At 41.2% G+C, this 21,061-nt stretch overlaps 1 protein-coding gene across 1 annotated transcript in view; it reads right to left on the bottom strand.

Annotated features, from left to right (window-relative positions):
- Nucleotides 1-12,271: 12,271 nt before the first annotated feature.
- The window catches only part of LOC112957846 (zinc finger protein ZFPM2), a 60,949-nt gene continuing 52,159 nt past the window's right edge, over nt 12,272-21,061 (bottom strand). Inside the window, exons 3-4 of the mRNA XM_026051595.1 lie at nt 18,380-18,604; nt 12,272-15,676 (exon numbers count right to left, since the gene is read on the bottom strand). Of these exons, the coding sequence (XP_025907380.1) occupies nt 13,185-15,676; nt 18,380-18,604 (2,717 nt within the window). The 3' untranslated portion in view covers nt 12,272-13,184. The remainder of the gene's footprint in view (nt 15,677-18,379; nt 18,605-21,061) is intronic.

Here is a 21,061-nt window from a genome sequence, read left to right as displayed (position 1 = left end):
CAGAAAAGCCTATCAGAAAAGTGAGGGCAAGACTTTGGGTGCTTTCCCCCAAAAAAAGGGAAGGGGGAAGTCACATGGAGGCAGGACAGTTCCACTTTGCTAACATTTGCAAAGAAAGACCCAATTCACTAGAGAACTAACATGCTTACAAAGCACTTAATAACAGGTCAAACTTGCCTGGAAGAACCTGGAAGAACCACCTTGTGAGGATGACAATAGTACAGTCATGTAGTCCTTTCCAAAGAATATAAAAGACAGAGCCTAGCAGTGATGAGTTGAGCAAGGTGCAAGAACCACAACTGAACAGCTCCTCTGGTTGGACTGCGATATCAGTATCCCTTCACTCCCCTGGGACAACTGGCTAGGGTGACTCCTCACGAAGGTGAGTGTCCCCTGTATGTTCAGGGTGTCAGAGTGCTCATTTGTATCTCCTTTTAAGGTTGAGTGTCCCCTGTACTTCCAGGGTGTAGAAATGCTAGCATATAGTTTTCACTTCTTGCTTGAGAGTTGAGGTGCCCCATGTATATTTAGGCTAAGGTAACAGTGTAGMATTCTATTTTATTTTGCTTTTACTCTATTTCATTTTACTTTATTTTTTCTTCTCTATGGAACTGGTGTTGACTAATCGATCAGTTGATTCCTATAGCAATTACACCAGTTAATAGTGGATGTTGYTATTGAAAGATCTTATGCTGGTGAAGAAAAGCAAAAAAAAGCCTTTCTGGATTATTTTACTGTCCTCTGAAACAATGGCTGCACATACATCCTACACACCTGCCGGCACTTTGAGGTATGCTGCTGATCATSCAGAAAATCTTGCTGACTGACTCTACACAAAAATAATCTGTAAATGACATCACGGTCCAGAGCAACGCATCTATAGAACAAGGCATAMAAAGAAAAAGTGAAACATAGGTAATTTGATAAGGCAGTAGACAAAGCTGATCTGGAATTGAATTTGGTGATGGTTCTGGAAGCATAACAGCAGCAAAAAGAAGACCAGAGAAAATGTGGTTCCCCTGCTGGAWGGGGCAGGGGAAAAGCATCATGGAAAAGGCTGAGGTACTCAATGACTTTTTCACCTTGGTCCTTATGGTACGATTTGCCTTCAGTAAACCCAGGATCCTGAGATCAGTAGGAAAGAAGGGGGAAAAGAAAGATAGAAGATCAGGAAGGAAGAAGATCAGGTTAGGGAACATATATTGGATATACATAGGCCTATGGATCTTCACGGGATACATCCACAAGTGCTGAGAGCGCTGGCTGATGCCCTTGCAAATCATAGAATCACAGAATCCTTAAGGTTGTAAGGGACCTTTAGAGATTATACAGTCCAATCCCCCTTCACACACAGGGTCACCTAGAAYATAGGGCACAGGGCTGCATCCAAGCGGGCTTTGAAGACCTCCAGAGAAGGAGATGTCACAAACTCTCTTGGCAACCTGTTCCAGGATTCCATCACACTCAATGTCAAGATTTTTTTTCCTTAAGTTCCTGTGGAACTTCTGGTGCTTCAGTCTGTGGCCATTTCCTCTAGTCCTATCAGTGACCACCCCTAAAAAGAGGCCGGCCCCTATCCTCCTCACTCCCTCCCTTGAGGTATTTGTTTACTTATCAGATTCCCCCTCAGCCTTCTCTTCTCCAGGCTGAACAGGCCCAGCTCCCTCAGCCTTTGCTCATAGGGCAGATGTTCCAGGCCCCTGATTATCCTCATAGCCCTGCRCTGGACTCTCTCCAGCAGCTCCACATCCCTCTTGTACTGGGGAGTCCAGAACTGGACACAGTGCTCCAGATGTGCCCTCACTAGGGCTGCATAGAAAGGGATGATCATCTCTCTCAGCYTGCTGGAGACGCTCTTATTARTGCAGTCTAGAATCCCATTCACCTTTTTGAATCTTTGCAAGTTCGTGGTAATCTGGGGAGATACTTGAAGTCTGGGGGAAAAAAAGGGCAATAATTTCCAAACATAAAGAGTAAGAAGGCAATGGGAATGCTCAGCCTGGATTTAYGAAGAGCTAGTCAAACATAACGAACCTGACAGCCTTCTATAATGAGAAGACTGCCTTGACAGGTTGGTGAGGAGATAGAAATCGATATTGTTTATTTTGCACTTAGCAAGGCTTTCAATAAGGCTTTCTGTAACATCCTCAAAYTGATGAACCACAGGCTGGACAAATGTCTGACTGAAAAATGGCTGAACTGGCACAAAAGCCAGCTGTACACCAGTCACCTGCCATGTCCCACAGGGGCCAATATTGGGATGAACACTCTTCAGCATCTTAAATAACGACCTTGATGGCGGAACAGAGTGAAGACTTGATGGAAGAGAGTGAAGACCAGAAGACTGGTCTGCAAAAGGCACAAAACTGGAAGAGCAGCTGATACACTGGAGGATTGCTCATAGGGACAGTGATATGCTGGAGAAATGGGCCAACAGGAACTTCGAAAAGCTCAGTAAAAGGAAATGCTGAGTCTTTCACTTTGGGAGGAATGACTGTAGACACTACTACAGGACGGCAGTTGACTGTSTAGGAAAAAAGGTTTGCAACAAAGTGGGTCCTGGTGGACTCAAAGCTGATCATGAGGCAGCAAAGCCCTGTTGTTTCAAGTAGGACCAAAAGCCTCCCGAGCTTCTAGGCAGAGAATTTCTAGTTGGTCAAGGGCAGTGATCCTTCCCCTCTACTCAGTGCTGGTGAGTACAAAGCTGGAGTGCTATGTCCGGTACTGGGCTACCAAGTACAAAACACCCATGGACACACTGGGGCAAATCCAGAGAGGGACTGCAAAGATAATTAAGGAACTGGAGAATCTGCCATAGAAAGAATGGTTGAGAGAACTGGCACCGTTCAAGTTGGAGCTGTTTCTGGAGGAGTTTACAAAACTTTACAGCTCATATGACTGGAACATGGCTATGGATGGCTTTASGCTTTTTAGGAAGGTCAGACCAGGAAGGCAAGGTGGTGAAGTTACTCTTTATGTGAGAGAGCAACTGCAATGTATGCAGCTCAGCATAGGGGAGGACAAAGCGCGAGTCGAGAGCCTCTGTGTGAGGATTAAAGGGCAGGTCAACAACGGTGACACGGATGTTCACTGCAGGCCTCCTGACCCGGAAGAAGAAGTGGATGAGGTCTTCTACAGGAAGCTGCAAGTAGCCTCACAACCACAGGCCCAGGCCCTCATGGGGGCCTTCCGCCACCCTGATGTCTGCTGGGATCAGCATACAGCTAGGAACAGACAGTCCAGGAGGYTCCAGTAGGTTCCTGCAGTGTATTGTTGATAAATTCCTGATGGAGATGGTAGTTGAGCCAACAGGGAGAGAGGCGCTGCTAGACCTCATATTAACAAACAGATGATCTAGTTGGAAATGTGAGGGTTGGGGTCAGTCTTGGCTGCAGTGACCATGAGGTGCTGGAATTCACGATCGTACGTGGAGGAAGCTGGCCAAGAAAAGCATTACAAACCTGGACTTCAAGAGAGACGACTTTGACCTCTTCAGAGAGCCCCTTGGAGGAATCTCCTTGCCAGGGTCCTAAAAGGAAAGGGGTCCAGGACAGCTGGCTAATATTCAAGGACCACTTTCTCTAAGCTCAAGATCTGTGTATTCCGACAAGAAAGAAGTTGAGTAAGGGGGGYAGGAAATCTGCGTAGATGGGCAAGGAGTTCGTGGGAAAACTTGAAGAGAAAAAGAGCACATGTATAGTGTGGAAGAAGGGCCAGACCACATGGGAAGAATATAGAAATATKGTCAGAGAATGCAGGAATGCAATGAGGAAGGTCAAGGCCTGTCTGGAATTAAGGGATGTCAAGGACAACAGGAGGGACTTCTATTAATTACATCAGCAGCAAGAGGAAGACTAGGGAAAATGTTAGTCCACTGCTGAATGGGGAGGGTGCCTTGGTGACAGAGGATGCAGAGAAAGCAGAGGTACTAAATGCCTTCTTYGCTTCTGTCTTTACTACTAAGGCTGGTCCTCATGAACCACAGAGCCCAAACACAAGAGACAGAGAGACAGGAGACAGGAAGACTTTCCACTAGTTGAGGAGTATTGGGTTAGGGATTATTTAGGCAAACAGGACACCCATAAATCTATGGGCCTGGATGGGAAGCAGCCAAGAGTGTTGAGGGAATTGGCAGAGGTTGTTGCTCAGCTGCTCTCCATCATCTTTGAGAGATCATGGAGAACAGGGGAGGTCCCAGAGTACTGGAAGAGAGCCAACATCACTGCAGTCTTCAAAAAGGGAAAGAGAGAGGAGCCGGGCAACTGTAGGCTGGTCAGCCTCACCTCTGTCCCTGGTAAGGTGATGGAGCAGCTCAYCCTAGAGAGCATCTCTAGGCATGTGAAGGAAGAGAAGGTGATCAGGAGTAGTCAGCATGGATTCACCAAAGGGAAGTTGTCTTTGACCAACCTGATAGCCCTCTGTGATTGGATGACTGTCTGGATGGATGAGGGRAGAACCATGGATGGTGTCTACCTTGACTTCAGCAGGCTTTTGACAGTCTCCTACAGCATCTTCATGGAGAAGCTCAGGAAGCATGGGTTAGGTGAGTGGACAGTGAGGTGGTTTACGAACTGTCTGGATGACAGAACTCAGAGGGTGGTGATAACTGGGGCTGAGTCCAGTTGGAGGCCTATGGCCAGTGGTGTTACCCAGGGATCAGTACAGGGTCCAGTGCCGTTCAATTTGTTCATCAGTGACTTGGATGAGGGCACTGAGTCCATCCGGAGCAAGTTTGCAGGTGATACCAAGCTGGGTGGAGTGTCTGAMACTCCAGACAGTGCAGCCATTCACAAGGCTCCAGGTCAAGCTGGCGAGTTGAGCAGAGAGGAACCTCATGAGATTCAACAAGGACAAGTGGAAGGTCTTTCCCTTGGGGAAGAATAACCCCAGGCATCAGGACAAATTAGGGKTTGACCTGCTGGAGAGCAGCTTCGTCAAGATAGACTTGGGAATTCTGGTTGTCACCAAGTTARCCATGAGGCAGCAGTGCCCTCGTGGCCAAGATGGGATTCTGGCTGCATCAGGAGGATGTTGCCAGCAGGTGGAGGGAGGGGATCCTGTGCCTCTCCTCAGCTCTGGTGAGGCCGCACCTGGAGTACTGTGTGCAGTTCTGGGTTCCCCAGTACAAGAGGGATGTGGAGCTTCTAGAGAGGGTCCAGCGTAGAGCAGCAAAGATGATTAAGGGACTGGAGCATCTATTGTTTGAAGAAAGACTAAGCAAGTTGGGCCTCTTTAGCCTGAAGAAGATTGAGACAGGATCTGATTAATACATGTAAATACCTAAGGGGAGAATGTAGGGAGGAAGGGGTCAAAGTCTTCTCGGTGGTGGCCAGTGATAGGGTTAAAGGGTCCAAGTTGAAACACAGGAAATTCCATCTCCATGTGAGGAAGAACTTCTTTACTGTGAGGGTGACAGAACTCTGGAATAGGCTGTCCAGAGAGGTTATGGAGTCTCCTTCTTTGGAGATCTTCAGAACCCACCTGCATGTAACCCTGTGCAATATTGTCTAGGTGTCCCTGCCTGAGCAGAAGGTTGGACTAGATTACCTCTAGAAGTCTCTTCCAACCTCAACCATTCTGTGATTCTTTGCAGCCTGTCTAGATGACGTTAYTTTGGGCTGTTGAGTAGGCTAAATGTTCTCCAGGGGTCCCTTCTGACCTTAGTGATTCTGTGACGTTAGCTTTTCTGGATATGTCTCCAGCCACCTGAAGTTTCCTCTATATTTAGAGGGAGGTAATTCCTTCTATACAGCTGTACAGCTAGTGCTATCATATACAAAATAAGTTGATTGTACAGTATATAAATATTGTGGAACCTGTATAAAGGTCGTGAAGACATATTTTCTTTTATCTACTTCTAGACACTGCAATTGCAGTGGATATTCCATAATTCATTTCAATGGGAGTTTTCTTAGTATTAGACATAAGTTCCAAATGGTTGACCTGAATTTTTAAGGATTTGTTAGTAGCAAGTGGTGTTAGTGGAATGGTAGTCCTCTAGAAAGAAGGGATTTTGCTGCTTTGCAGAATGCTAACTTTACGTCATGTCTGTTTCTAAAAGAACTTCAGGTTAACTCATGTTTTCAGTATGCTGCATTTTGCATCAGACTCTCTTTACTGTAATGAAACAAGTCATTTATTTTTATGTAAGCTTGCATCACTTCTCTCACTCCACTGCTGCTCATTGTCGTAAACATCTAGAGAACCTCCCAGTAGATAGCTCTTTGCACTTGGGATGCTCAGTTCTTTAAAGTCAGCCTTGGGTTGCTTACAAACCAAATGAGAGAGCTACCTGGGGGACCTAGTCATGCATGTCAGCTGGTCAGCAATGGTACTTGCATCTCTGGAAAATTTGCTTCTCTTCCACATAGGGCTGGTTTGTTGAATATCCCTTTTTCTGCCAAGGTCTRCGAGTGCCAGTGAGCAGCTGTCAGAACAGCTGTCACAGGCACAGGCAGGTACTTGTCACKGCATGGGACCTTATTCGCATGGCTGAGCTGCGAGGGGCCAGGGAGGATACAGCTTTGGGAAACACTGTGCTGCAAGTGCCTTTGAGTTAGCCCATCACTACAGATGGCTGCACTCTTGTACCCTGCACCTTGCCTCTGTTGTGTTCTATGGCCCAACTGTGACTTGTATTTTTAGTTTTAAACTAAAAGAGGGAATGGAGAGGGAAGGAGAAGGAGATTTTAGACTAAATTTCTGTAAGTTAAATCTGCACAGTCTCCTTCTTTTGGTCTAGAGCATAGTTTGAAGATTATCCCTCCAATTGGATTTTGCATTTCCTCTTATTCTTTTTGTTCAAGGAGATCATTTGAGGGGGGTTTCTTTTATTTTCTCCTCTGAAACCTTGTGGCAATAAACGGACATGTCCCTTTCCCCTTGCATGCTTAGCCCAGTATAGAAACTTCAATCATAACCTGAGCCGGCTTCTCTCTAAACAGTTTTCTTCTTTGATCAGTCTTTGAGCCTACAAGCTCAATTTATTAGATTCCATGTATCTCTTGTTCATCAGAATTAGCATTAGATCGAAAATGTCAAAATACCAAAAAAGGCAGTATGCTCTCCCTCTGGTAAAATGCCAGCAGTCAGCCCGGTAGCGTTTTACCCACATCCTCCTGAAAACCAAGTTGCCAGGGGTTTAGCAAGTTTTGCTCAAAAGGAAAAAGCAAATGAATTGAAGGTTGCATCCCCTAAGTAAACTGAATAAACGAACCATGCAGCTACACTCTTTTAAGGGCCAAATAGACTTGACGATCTATTACCATTTCACATCTCAGCTTCTCCATTTACTGCCCTTGTGGCTCCCACTTCAAACAAATGTGGGAGTAGAAGGGCTAATTTTGTCATGATGTAGATTGAGGATTGTGGTTTCTGCAATCTGTTCTGTATCAGCCGGTCACAGCTACAAGACAGATCTTCTGGCACACAGAAGTTTATCTTCTTATAAATAAGGAAATTATTAGTGCATGTGAATAATTGAGCAGAGAAATGTTTGGAGAACAGATGGGCTTTCTAAACAATGATGATGCTAGTGGTCCTGAAAGGCGATTGTGTTTACATATAGTCAACACGTCAGGATCATGCAATCCTGACTTTTCAGCCTGAAAAACCACTAGCACTGGAAAAGGTGAGATGAATATTTCTAAAATATTTTMAGGTGTACCCAGTGTTACTCATCACAGTAGTGACTTTCCTTACTTGGAAACCTATCCAAAAGTTTGAAAGGAAGAACATCCATGAACATACTCACTTAAAGGCTATGCCAATCAATGTATGAGCTAGAGTTTTTGCTATTAGTTGTGCTGGGAAGAGTTCCTGCCAAGCTGAGGTGCTTAAGTGAGTCCTGTGGATGCTGCAGGATGGGGCTCGCTCTGCATGGGCTGGCTCAGGTGCCGATCCACAACAGCGCAGGTTGCAGCCTGCTGCAGACTGCTGCAGATGCTTCTGCTGTCCTCACTGGTGGAGACTGCCACCTTCTCCGTTGTGGAGAGCTAGCTCAGGCAGCTCATTTCACCCACTTCCACCGTGTAGAACAAGGAGACATTGATTCAAGACAGGTTAAAGAGTTAAAAATATAAAAGACAAAAAGGCAGAAGAACTGAATAAAACCTTTAATTGCAAAAACAACTCTTCTGGCAGATGGAAAAAAATGAGTGCGTGAGCAATTGGGTTGGCAGGTTGGCAAATATCTTGCTTTGGGAGCTATGCCAAGGAGCCGAGAGCAGAAAGGGCAGAGGGTAACATCTCCAGCAGCACAGCTACATTTGGAAGAGAATGTGCCATTCCCCTACTATGTGCCACAGTGCACCAGTTACCTAAGCAATGAGGATTAAAGGGTCTGGCTCTTGCTTCTGCAGACAAAGAATTTGTCTAATCACCTCATTTATCTCCTTGATCTTATTTTTAATCTAGTTTAGCTTCTTACCCTGTCTTGTTCATCTCTGTATATATTTTACATATGTATATATACACGTGCATGTCTGAGAATATATACATGGACACAAAAGTTCTTGTCTGATGCTTGCAATCACAATGCATTCATCTTTTGCATCCACATTATGAAGAAGCTTTCATTATCTGAGTGCAAATTTTCTGCCCCCTTCCCTTTATGGTGTTTTATTTCACTCTACACACAAATACCGTCATTATTTTTTCAGTTCTTTCCACTAAGGCTCCAATCGGTCTAGATGCACAGTGCTGTGGAAAGCTTCAGATAAGAGGACCAAGAGTGTTCCCTGTGGGCTAACGTCACTGAATCTTGGGTATCTATCTGATTTATCTCTTATTTACAGTGGGGTCAAACTACTCTATCCTGTGTTGTGTCTTTCCTGACAGCTCTCGGCGACACACAGCCTCATCTGTGAAGGGCATCTGGAAGGTGGGAAGAGCTGCCCATTTCCTTGGCAGCCCTGGGGAGCCAGAGGAAGAATCTCTGCATTGGCAATGGGTGGCATCACTTGGGAGTGGTTCTCCAACTATGCATTTCATGGTATTTTAGCTACTCCCCGTAGGCCTTCAGGTTCATGTGCATACTTGTTTTGTGGTGCTGATACTTTGCTAATACTGCCTGGTACAGGCACTGATGTGCCCATACTACACTCCTCAACCTGGCAAAGTGCCTGTTCCCCTTTCTTCTATCTTTTTTGCCCCTCAATTAGATTCTCCAACACCATTCTTTTTCCACATTATTTTCTTTAAGCCTTGTCTTCAAAGCTATGAACAGCTCTATCTCAACCAACATCTTAGAATGAATTCAGTTTCATAGGTTATTTCTGTTTTGGAAAAAAAGAAATACCCCTCTTTCACCTCACCTGGCTTATGATGGTGGCTTTGATGATTTTTTTTTCTTTCTACGTCATTTTTAAGCGTTATATTTTTTTCTTTCCAATGGTACGTCATTTGTTATGTATGAGAACCACCACCTCCTATAGCATCTTCTCAGACTAGGTCTGGGATGACACTACTTTATTGCTGTGCACAGTTTCAGGCAAGGGACATAGTCATGAAGTTAGCAGCATGGATCCACAGCAGATATCTACAATGTGGCTTTATGACTATTTGTAGCAGGGAGAAAATATCATCAGAACTTTAGCTTTCTGATGCTAATTCAGACAAATGGACATCAGTTTGTAGCAAAACCCCTTGCAATTTGCATTAAGCCTGTCCACTTCACTTAAAATAAAAAGTGACCATAATATAAAATATTCAAATATTGGATGGAGATGAGAGAGATCATGTAATGAATGTGCAAAAGTTACTATATACATGGGGATTCTTATCAGTCCTTCAAGCCAACTTACAGAATAGATGAAACCACATGAGCCAGACAGGGAAGTGGCCACCACGTTGGTCCATAGGATTTTTCTTTTTTCTTGAGTTACTCAGGTCTAGTTGATTGCCTCAAAGTTTTATTCACTGACTCCAGCTGATGAAATAGTCAGTCTAAGCCATATAGCTGAGGTAATCTGCTTTCTTCTGACTTTTAGATATTAAAGATGCACTAAAAGTGGGCTCTTTTCGTGTAGATGATGTGGTAAATAGTTAATAAACCTACAAAAACTCACAAGCAAAAACAGGAAAGAGCCCGTATTCAATAGGAACTTTTAGTAATAGTGTAATGGTTTTAAAATCACTTTGAAAAATGCATTATCTGTAGATAATAAAATATACCAATTTGGTCAGAAAATAGATCCAACTAGTCTATTATTGTAAATAATATATACTATTTATAGTATAGATGCGTAAAACCACCTCATCCCTCCCTGATGAAATTATAGCAACATTATTCAATCTTGCTGAAGAGATTTAAGAGATATCTCCTGCTGCTCAAGTTTTTGTTCTTACCTTACACAAGCAGATATAAAAATGGATGCAACAAATGGAAAGAAATGGAAAATTGTGTGTAAAAAAATGGGGAAAATATGGTTCCCAAGATTAGCCATGTGAATAGCTATATTTATTAAATGCTTTCTATTTTAGCAAATATTTAACGTCACTAGTCCTATTTCCTAAATCATATTTGCCACCTACTTAATTAGCATAGTTGCATCTTCAGAGAGTGTGATGATGTATTTCTGAATTTAGTGCATTGTGGAGTTGCTGGAAGCTCCAGGGAAGTGAGGGAAATGTAAATACACGCCAAATTCATGTAACTTTGTACACAAAGGCTGTGCTGGTTTTGAAGCTGGAAAAATGGAACTGGTCAACCAAATATGATTTATAAAGAAAATGTACCATCCAGTCTAGGCTGTGGTGTGAAAGCAATTGGACTAGCCAGTGGGGAGAAAGCAATACCACATTCCAGGCTTTAATATAGCTTAACTATATATATATAGCTCAATGTGAGTTTGGCAATTCTAAATTATGCTACCTGTGGCTTTCCGACCAACTTCCTTCACCTAAAAGTTCTGGTCTGTTTCAAGTAACAATCATGACTATGCATGCAGATCTTTCAGAATTAGCACAGTTCAATCTAAAATCATCTGATTTTTAAACCAAACTTGTAGGATGGATAATCTTCAAATCTGTTTGCCATCTTAAGGTATGTTTTCTTTGAAACATCATGAAATGTTATATGCATTGGTATGATATATTCTAGTAAATGTTTTATTATTATGATAAATCATTCTGTCTTTTTATCCTTGTCTTTCTATTGCATTTCTTCCTTYGCAAGACATATAACTCAAATATTTGTTACAGGACCAATTTTGGTCCTACTTAAATTAATGTAACGCTGCCACTAGCTTGGCTGAGAGGATAAGCATCTTTGTTCCATCTTTAAAGCCCTAAAAATCACCAGGTTTCGGAGTGTTTTCATTTTTATTATTATTATTTGCTACTGGATCACATGTATGTGTTCTTCTGCCCTTGCAGATAGAAAAGGATTGGATTCAGTTCTAAAGTACACAGGAACAGGGCTGCCAAAAGCCAGTGGGTCTGCACATTGTCCTAGACTCCAACTGGCTGCTTAGCTGAAATACCATCCTTTCATGTATTTGATTTGGTGTTGGTGCTTTGACTGATACAGGAACTAAATTAACTACASCTCTTTATGTGACATATTCATGTCATGGTCTTGCCTTCAAACTTGTAGGATGAAAAATGCATCAATAGTTCACTTCTATAGTCATTTTTTTTTTTTTTTTATCAAAGCAGTGCATAGGAGGCTGAATAATAACTGCAAGTGAAGGGTGTTACCTGTGCATGAGTTCAGACTTTAATATAACATAAATTATTAAATAGTATTTCTATATAGAATTAGTGGAGCAAACCGTCGTTCATTTTAAACAAATGTTGTTAGTTGCTTTTCTTAAGACCACTGAACAGCTAAAGAATCACATCAAAGATGATGGAGCAGAGTGGGTAACTGGTTTTGACCTACAGAAGCACTGCACCAGTTCTCCGGAGAAGTGTGTTTTTCTTAGCTATGACAGAAGAAGCAGCCTTCTTGCTTTCAGAGTTTCACATTTCAGATTTTAGTTCCCTAGGTTGCCTTGAGTTAGGCAGGTGGAGGTGGCAGGTTACCAGGTGGAGGTATCCCCTGTGTTCGTTTTCTCTTTAAATGCTTTGTTGCTTTGTTTGCCCCGAGGAGAGGGCAATGCCAACCTRCTCCTGAGAGATTCTTTAGATTGTGAGCTCTAGATCCTCGTTGAAAAACAAAATAAATGTAAAGAAGTTACCGCCAAACATCTCCAATGATCTGGAATTTTATTCCATCCATATACATGCATAGTAACAACATTTGTTGAGAAATTATTTCTATCAGAAGTAGAACATTATCTTTGTGATCACCAGTTGCAGTATTGCTACTCTTATATTTAAATATATCTTATATATGAATTAGATTCATAATTGCAGCATTGAGTTTAGGGTTTTGTTTTAGACTGTGCCTTTCAAAAGATAAAACTGATTGATATGACCTCATTACTTACAATACTGCTTCCAGTAATTTTGTTCATTCTTTATAAAGTATTGCATTTAACAGCAAAGGTTTAAAAATTGAGACAGAGATGCATCAGCGAAAGAAAATACAAGTACTATACAAGAAAAAAATTGCCATCTTCATTTAACGTACGTTTCAGATTAAGAAAGTGGACAGAAACATACTGCTACATACAAATGCAAAGCCTAATGACTAAGGTACTGTATCTGCTAAAATATAAAGTGCAAACTGAGCCCAATTGTTCAAAAATTGAAGTTTTAAGGCGAACTTTACAGCATAGTTGAAACTTTTTTTGCAAGTTATATTTTAGCATATACATATATTCCGCAATAGCATATAAGAAAAAAAAAAATCAGGATACACAAGTGCTTTTGAAGCTATTTCTAAAATGCTTTTCTGTATTGTTTGTGACTATTTTCTTTAAAATCTACTATACAGTGCAAACCATATGTGCTACACAATAACTATACAATAACATTACAAATGACTTTAATATAAAGTTTTTAAATAAAAAATAACATAACTACAGCTATGAATACTGCTGGTAAAATAAATTAATATTTTTGAAAATGGCACCAATAATACACTTTACTAATGGACTGTAATGAAATTACACCTTTAAGTCTTCAACTCAGCAATAGTGAATTATCTCCTGATTGTCCAGATGTAATTCAAACAGCTTTCTTTAGACTGTATGGAACAATATGCTAAACACAGGTACCAAAGTTGACCGATCGTTTCATTTGACATGTTCTGCTGCATGTGACGAGCAATAAAACTTCTTATGAGTTATAAAGTTTGAAAGGTTGTTGAACTGGATGTCACACAGTCGGCAATATTTTCCACTGCTTGGGGCCTGGGTGGAACCATTCACTCCTTTTGCTATACTAGACAACTGTTCCTCTGCCGTAGGGATTGCTGGAGAGACGTTCTCATTGGCAGGTAAGGGATTCTCAGAGATCCAGGAAGGAGACTTGTGCCCATCTTCATGCGGAGGGTTCTGCGAAATGTTCTCTTGCTGTGGGTTTGCTGCAGGCCTTTCCTCCTGTTTTAGTCCCCCATTAACTATTACCATGCCTCGATTTTTTGGCAATAATGGAAGAGACTCTTTCTTCGGCACGGCACATCCATTTGAAGGTGTCTGGCCTTTAGGAGATTCACTTTCTGTATTTGTGCTTTGATCTAAATCAGTATTATGAATGACGAGAGAACCAGAAATGTAATCACTTGGCTTTATTCCATAGTATGGAGAGAGCTGATCTGCTCCTTTAGCTTTCTTTATTGCTCCAGGGTAAAGGCATTGTGGAAGAAACAAATGTTTGTTTTCTTCTTTTGTAGCAATAAGCTGGGCTGCTTCACTAAAGACTTTGAGTCCTTGAAGTGTTGCTAAGTGTGTTGAAAATAAGTTTCCATTAGGAGAGGGCTGTTTCGAGCTTCCATTTTTCTCACATTTGATTATGCTTCTTTCATAACTGACTTCTGGGCTGTTTCTTTCACTTTCTGGGTTTTGAAACACCTTGCTCTCGAGTTGTCCCAGGTCGTTACGCTGGTGGGCAGTGACAGGGCAAAAATTCTGCTTGTGAGCAAGGTAGTTTTCCACCTTGTTAAAACTGATCTTGCAGACTGTGCACTCATGGTAGTCCAGCAGCCGCTTGGGAGAAGTGGATGTCCTCTCTGACTGGGACAAACATTTCTTACTGAGATCGATTGGCACATCCATCTCCAAGCAAGAAACGGTGGAGTGCGGCGTATCACACTTGGAAACTGGAACACACTTGTTGATAGACAGTGATGTTTCCAGGTGCTTCGAGACTATTCCCGGAAATATGTCACATCGGGGATGGTAACAGTCTCCAAGGCCTTCTGTGGACTCTTGAGTAGAAGTACAAGGGTTGCCAAGATTAGCGACTTCTAGAAATCGCTGTTGAACTAGCGGTGGCCTTTGCTCTTGCTCTGGCAGACACATCTCGTACATCTTCCTTCGCTTCCGCGTACGCATCGTTCTCTGCATGGCAGGCACTTTGTTGGAAGCAGACCTCTTCAGCGGAGGGTCATGGCGAGTGGCACAGTAATACTGCTTGTGGACCATGTACGTTTCGTGTCTGCTGAAAGTGATATTACAAGCTTCRCATGTGGTCTTAGTGGGATCGCTCTCCCCTTCTACTAAAGGGGTGTTGGGATTCTTCACATCAGAAGGTTTTCCGTTTATCTTCTCATCACCGTTGCTTGCACTGGACAGCTTCTTAGCTTGTGCTGTAAAGTCCTTCTCGTGACTTTTACTGTTTGGCCCAATCAAATCTAAAACATTGGAGGAGTTTATGCAYGGTGTCTGCAGAAGTTGGTTCTCAGGGTCAGACGTGTGGGGAGTCGTACTCAGGATGTTTATGGAGCTTTGGCCATTACTGGGACTTACAGCTTCTGGCATTTTTTCTGGAACACTGGAAAAATCTGGTGACTTTGCCATCTGCTGCCATCGGCTGCTGCAGTAATGCTTTTTGTGTACCAAGTAGTTGTCTAAATTATTGAATGTTATGTTACACTCAAAGCAAGTAGCCCCTTTTGGCATCAGGGGACTGTAAATTACAGGAGGATAATTGCTACTTCCATGCCTCAGTCTTCGATGGACCAGTTCAGACATTTTGGCTAGTATCTCTGAAGCCTGAGGAACCACAGTGATGTCCTGGGGAAATGCAAACTGGGAAAGAAAAGGTCCCATTGGGAAAGAAGGGCCAATATTGGGCTGAACTGGTGATGAGGCAAGTCTTGGGCTGGACGGTTCAGATTTGATTTTCGTATATGAAAAACTTTGCTTATTTGTTGCAGGCTGTGTTTCTGGCCTCTGGTTTGGAAGGAACAGTGGAGTCTTTTTTTCACATTTATCAAGCTCTGTATCAGAACTTGCATCCTTAGTCTGCATGGTCTTTTGGCTCTGGGGCACGTCATTTCTGCTCAGCATGTCCGCTGCTGTCTGTAAACCTTCTTCATTTCCACTTGGAGAGTGCTCCATATCACTTTCTCTCTGAATCTTGGTGCCRGAGACATGTAGCTCTTGGTGCTGCAGCAGCTCCCTCTGCGTTTGGAAGCCGAAGTGGCAGTGATTGCATCTAAAGGCAGCTTGAGTAAGATGCGAGAACAGGTGCTGATGGAAGTTAATCACCGAGTCTGCAGTGTAAGTACAAACTGTGCATTTCAAACTAGCACCGGGTGGGAGAAATTCTTCCATTTTCACTCCTATAGAAAAGATAAATAAGTAAAAAGTAAAATGCAGGTTAGAGTGACCATTTTTTCCCTTCATCAAGAATACAGGAGCATCATTTGCAGAGTGTACAAAGCAGTAAGAACTACTAATTTTCTTTTTTCTCCCACATATAATAGCTGTAGGCAGCTACTGTCATCATATACCTTTTCCTTATGGAATCGTAACGTATCTCCCTACCTAGAACAGTACAATCATTGCTCAAGTAAAAAACATCTTCTGTAGTATTTTGTAGCTGAAAATACCTAAAAAGAGAGAAGTTGTCTTTTATGGCAATACTGATTCTGATTTTTTCATAGATGATAAAAAACTGAAAAATAAACACTAGGGATGATATTTTAAATCTAAATCAAACACAGGCATTGGTTTTGCCTACCTACACACATACTCCTTGGTCACTTTTTACCAGGTTTGTGGTAATGGGACAATATAAAGCTGTAAGAATATTGTGGCTCAATCTGTGGGAAGTCATTCTATCATTCTGTCAGGCTTGGAGGCCCTCACTTCACTCCTAGTGTCTGTCAATCTCTCATTTGTGAGACACATTTAGAATGTGAACTACTCTGGGCCTCAGAAGCCAGAACTGAGCAGAAGAGATATATACCACTTTAATAAGCACTTTTTCCCTGTGAGGCATTTTTTTTTTTTCTTCCAGGAGAGCAATTAGAGGCTTTAGCTCCTCCACTGCCACAAGATGGAGTTTCATATACTGCTCCATCCATGATGTGACAGTGGAGTGTCAGTAGGGACTCTCCACCTAAATGCACTGAAATTCCTAGCTCCAGTAATGTAGGTCTGATAGAGCCTCCAGCTGGAGCTGTTAACAGAGGCTCCAACAAACACGGCACGAGGTTACAGGGTATTTGGAGGAGGAAATTTTCAATCCTGTTGCAGAAACTGGTTTATTTATTTATTTTTTTTTTAAATAATCTGCCTAGAAGAATTAAAGATTGATCAGATGTGAAAAAAATACAACTATGATTCAAATGACTAATTTATGTCTAAAAAGGAGGGGAAGAGGYTTAGTCTTAGATTTAGTATATTCTTAAAATTTTTACTTTAAATTCAGCGCAGCACATTTCTGTGTTTCTCAAGGATGGCAGTTTTTAAACTCTAGACTGACTCTATGATCACTTTGCAAGGCAAGAGAGACAGAAAATRGCTATAGTCAGTATAGTTAGAGTTAAGACCTTGAAGCACCAAAAAGTCCGGAAARGAATAGCTGACAAGGTCCAAAAGGAATGACTACTTGATGTCAATGTTGTTCACTTGTTGAGTTCCYCATGCAACACACTCCTCCTCCCAGCCCTACTCTGGGAGGTACTCAACACCTCCCATGTAATTCATAAAAACACCAAATAAATTACCCAAGTCTGTGACTTCTATGAGATAAATGCACTGATTAGCAATGTCTAAAGACAGACTGGGGAGAACATCTCTTACTCTTTAGCTTTCAGGTTAGATACGAATGTTTCTACATTGTGCCAGAGTTGGGATGGTATGGAAAGTTTACTAACTTTTGGGTGCTCAGACATGTCTTTTCACATCCTTTATCCAGCTGACTCTGTGCTTTATTTTCTTCTCAAACAAAGATATTAGCCATTTAGATTTGTAATTGCTGCCTAAATATCAGAGAAACGTTTTTCACTTCACCATATCCACAGAACTGACTCCCTTTTCCCCTTCCTTTTTCACACTGCCACTGAAASAAGCTTTCTGGGAATAAAGCATACATCAGTGATCTTGACACCACTTACCTAACTGGAAGCCCGTGTTTCCTTCCAACATGGTTCTACACACTAAATAGACAACCTACCCATATGACTGATACGGCAGTCTTGCTTATTTGCAGATTTTGTGTGCTAACAGAGCATCCAAAGCAGAATGTTCTGCAAACTCATTACCTGTGAGTTCTGACCTAATTCAAAACAAATTTAAATAGCAGACTCACAGGATCTTCAGGGAACAAGATAAAATCCCTGCTAAATCCCAGATTTTTAAATCCCTCTTTCCATAGAGAAGTCTTTTTTTTTTTTTTTTTTAAGGAAAGGGAAATACTATCCTTTTCCTTTTATACCCTACCCCATTTTATAAAGAAGGAAAGGAACATATAGAAGCTATGGAACAAGCAGCTTGTAATAGGTGCACAAAGAGCTCCTAATTCTACTCTTGAAAGTCTCCTGCCTTAAAATTAAAATCCTTCTCCATGACTCTAAGATTCTGTATTGGGAAGACTTGGTYTTTGAGAGTGTGTCTCTCTCCAAGGAGTGTCAAAGAGTGCAGATAAACATTGTGCTCTARGAGACTTTACCAGAAGTCTCTAGGAGAGAGTTTGCTTGAGAAGTTGGGTGGGCAAAATGCTGATGTAATTGAGACACCAAGGAGCAGTCTAATGTGTCTGGACTCATGAACATATCCTCACCACTAAATAAATAAATGCCAACTGTATGTGTGAACATACTTTTTAAGAGAGAGATAGAGACAGCTTTCAAATAAAGAGATTACAGAAATGTCACTGCTTACATGAGAGAGGTGGATGGCATGGAATATTCGTCAGAAACTCTTGGCATCTTAGTAGTATATACACCCAGTGCTTGCACGTATTTGGGAAGACACTGATCCACTGCTTACAGTGATTAAATCTTAGAAGGTGTTACAGAAAAATACATGGTACTTACCACTGTGAGAATTTAGGTGCATTTCCAGAGCTCTTGCATTCGAAAAACTTTTGGTGCACTGAGGAAAGGGGCAGACACTGGATATCTGCTGAGCACTGTCTTCATTTTCCTCTGACAGCTGAGGCCCATCTCTTTGCCTCCCACTGCAGTAGTACATGAGATGGGCTTGCAAATTCCTCTCACTTCGGTACCAAATGCCACAGGATTTGCAGGGGAATATGTCCTCTACAAGCAAATATAACCAGGTGCAGTTAGCCACAGTGCATTCAATGCCAACCAATTAACACAGTAGGATTAATTCCCTTCATTTCCCTATTAAAGGCCTGGTTATTTAACAAACTGCTGAAATTTGAGCCACAGGTTTATTAAAATGTCACTTGCAAGAGAGACCAAATGTGCAAGACCTCAGTGTCTTTTAAATGGGAATTTAAAAAAATAGTCTGCTTTAAAAAGAAAAAAAAGGCTGTTAAGTTTCAGCCTAGTACATTATTATTTAAAAATAACATAAGATTAATTATCTGTGATGAATATGCAGCAGTAAATTTAATTAATTAGATTATTTACATTTGTTTAAATAGCTATATTTCAAACACACCACTGTTCAAAAGATGACATATTTCAATCATGCTTTTTTTTTTAATGTGTACATACTTCTTCCTGCTATTGGGCCTTGGAATTTTTGAGTGCTAATCGCTTATCATTCTGAAAAAAATGATTTCAAGGTTAAGTACAACTTTATGCCATAGCATAGCTGTAGCACAAGTTACACCATAAAATGCTGTTGCACTGATATTCAAGAGGTCAAACTATATTAACTTTAGATCTTATGTTATAGAAATTAATGTTATACTAACAAAGTTGCTTATTCCTTGGGTTCTTGTTGTTATTAATGCCAGCAGTTAAAATTTCTGTTTTGGCCTGTTATTGATGATAAATCATTACTGTTTCACTTTTCTCTACACAGAAGGGATATTTATTAAGAATACTACATTTTTTCATTGTCTTTTATCCCAAAATGTCAGAATCCYGAGGGAAAAACAATGGACAGGTTGCACAGAGTGCTTCCCGGGAGCAGAGGGAATAAATATTTTGATCATAGACTGATGGCTACATCCGTTACTCACTGAAGAGTAACATTGAATACTGTGTATTCTTACAAAACAGATTGATATTTGGTTGCTAATACCCTATCAGAAGGATGACTACACAGTACATTTTATGTATTTTTTTTTTTTAATTTTTATTTTTGAGGGCTGAACTTGTTAACCCATCGATAAGAACAGGGAAGAAATCCTGGCCCTTTTGGATATGTTCATACCAGTTAATTAGATAGTGACAGGGTCTGGATGGGAACACTGAAACTTAGCTCAATTGTTAAAGCACCAGAATAGCCCCTTGCACATTTGTGGCTTAAATCAATTAAAACTTTCCCCATTTCTGAATACAAGAGTTCAAGAGCTACCATAGGGCTGGGATCATTTCCTAYGACTAGTTTGGGTGCTTTTGAGACTAAGAAAGCATAAAAGTGAGAGGAGGGAAGTCTCTGCCAGCTGGGCCTCAGGGTAACAGAGCAGGTCACTGCAGTCAACAGCAAAATACAGCCGTCTTTGTCACCACTGGATCTCCCACTGACTTCAAAAAGACAGAATCTGACTGGAGAAAATTTAAGCCTCAGATTCATAGCAATATTTTCAAATACAACTAGCTATTTTGATTGTTAGACTTGACAAAAGGTTGATTGCTCTGAAAATTCCTCGTTTCCTTAACACTTGGAAGTCTTGACGTTTATCTATTAAGGCATGTGTAGCTGATGATGCAATTCATTATTATTCATAACTGTTTATGCTCAAATATTGATGTGTCTAGCACAACAGTTCTGTTGCAGTTCCTATGGGTGCACAAAGTTGAAGAATCCAGCCCAGTGAAAGGCACAAGTCTTTTACTCATTAAATATCTGCAAGTGCAGCCAAAATTTACATTGCTTAGTTTGCTATTCTAATTGCATTACTAATGCTTGTCTATTTTTCTGTTCATTAATTTACATAAGATTCTTTCACCACTAACAGTTCCTGTTTTTCTCTCTGCCACTGAATAATTGTGAGTGAACTTAAAAGATACAAACATTTAATGCAGCAGTTACTATTCCAAGACATACTACTATTAAAAGCAAAACTGATAAAGAGGACAGCATTTGGAATGTCCATCTCCTGCTAAAAACTGACATTTTAGCATTTGTTTTTGGTTTTAAATTGTTTGAAAAAAAGTTGAACTATTGAGGTTTCATTAGAAGAGAAAAACCAAGTCAGTGGGAGGAAAATTTGAAACATGGGCAAGCAGGTCCCATTTGAATGCATTCGACTACATTCCATCACAAAATTGAGYTTTCCTATTATCTTAATGAACTTGACTTCCAGCCATCTGTACTTCCTAGGGGCTATATTGCCTGGCCAGACTGTAGCTCCAGTTATGCACAGTGAATATGTGACTCCCATTATATGCTACACAGAGAAAAAGCATCTGAGCAGTTTTGCACTGTAGGAGGATGCAGTTCCAGGGAGAATAATGTATAGGAAACAAGTCTGAAACTATTACTTAGCTAAGGCAATGAAACAGATAAAGCCACTTTAAGTTAACGTTTTAATTGTTTCAAAGTAAAATGGTTCTATCTGTTTCAATGGATGG

This window comes from Nothoprocta perdicaria, unplaced genomic scaffold (assembly GCF_003342845.1).
Source record: "Nothoprocta perdicaria isolate Ctin4 unplaced genomic scaffold, notPer1 scaffold_77, whole genome shotgun sequence".
Classification (NCBI taxonomy): Eukaryota; Metazoa; Chordata; class Aves; order Tinamiformes; family Tinamidae; genus Nothoprocta; species Nothoprocta perdicaria.
The sequence above is the reverse complement of the archived record's forward strand: the minus strand, read 5'-3'. Positions and strand labels throughout refer to the sequence as shown.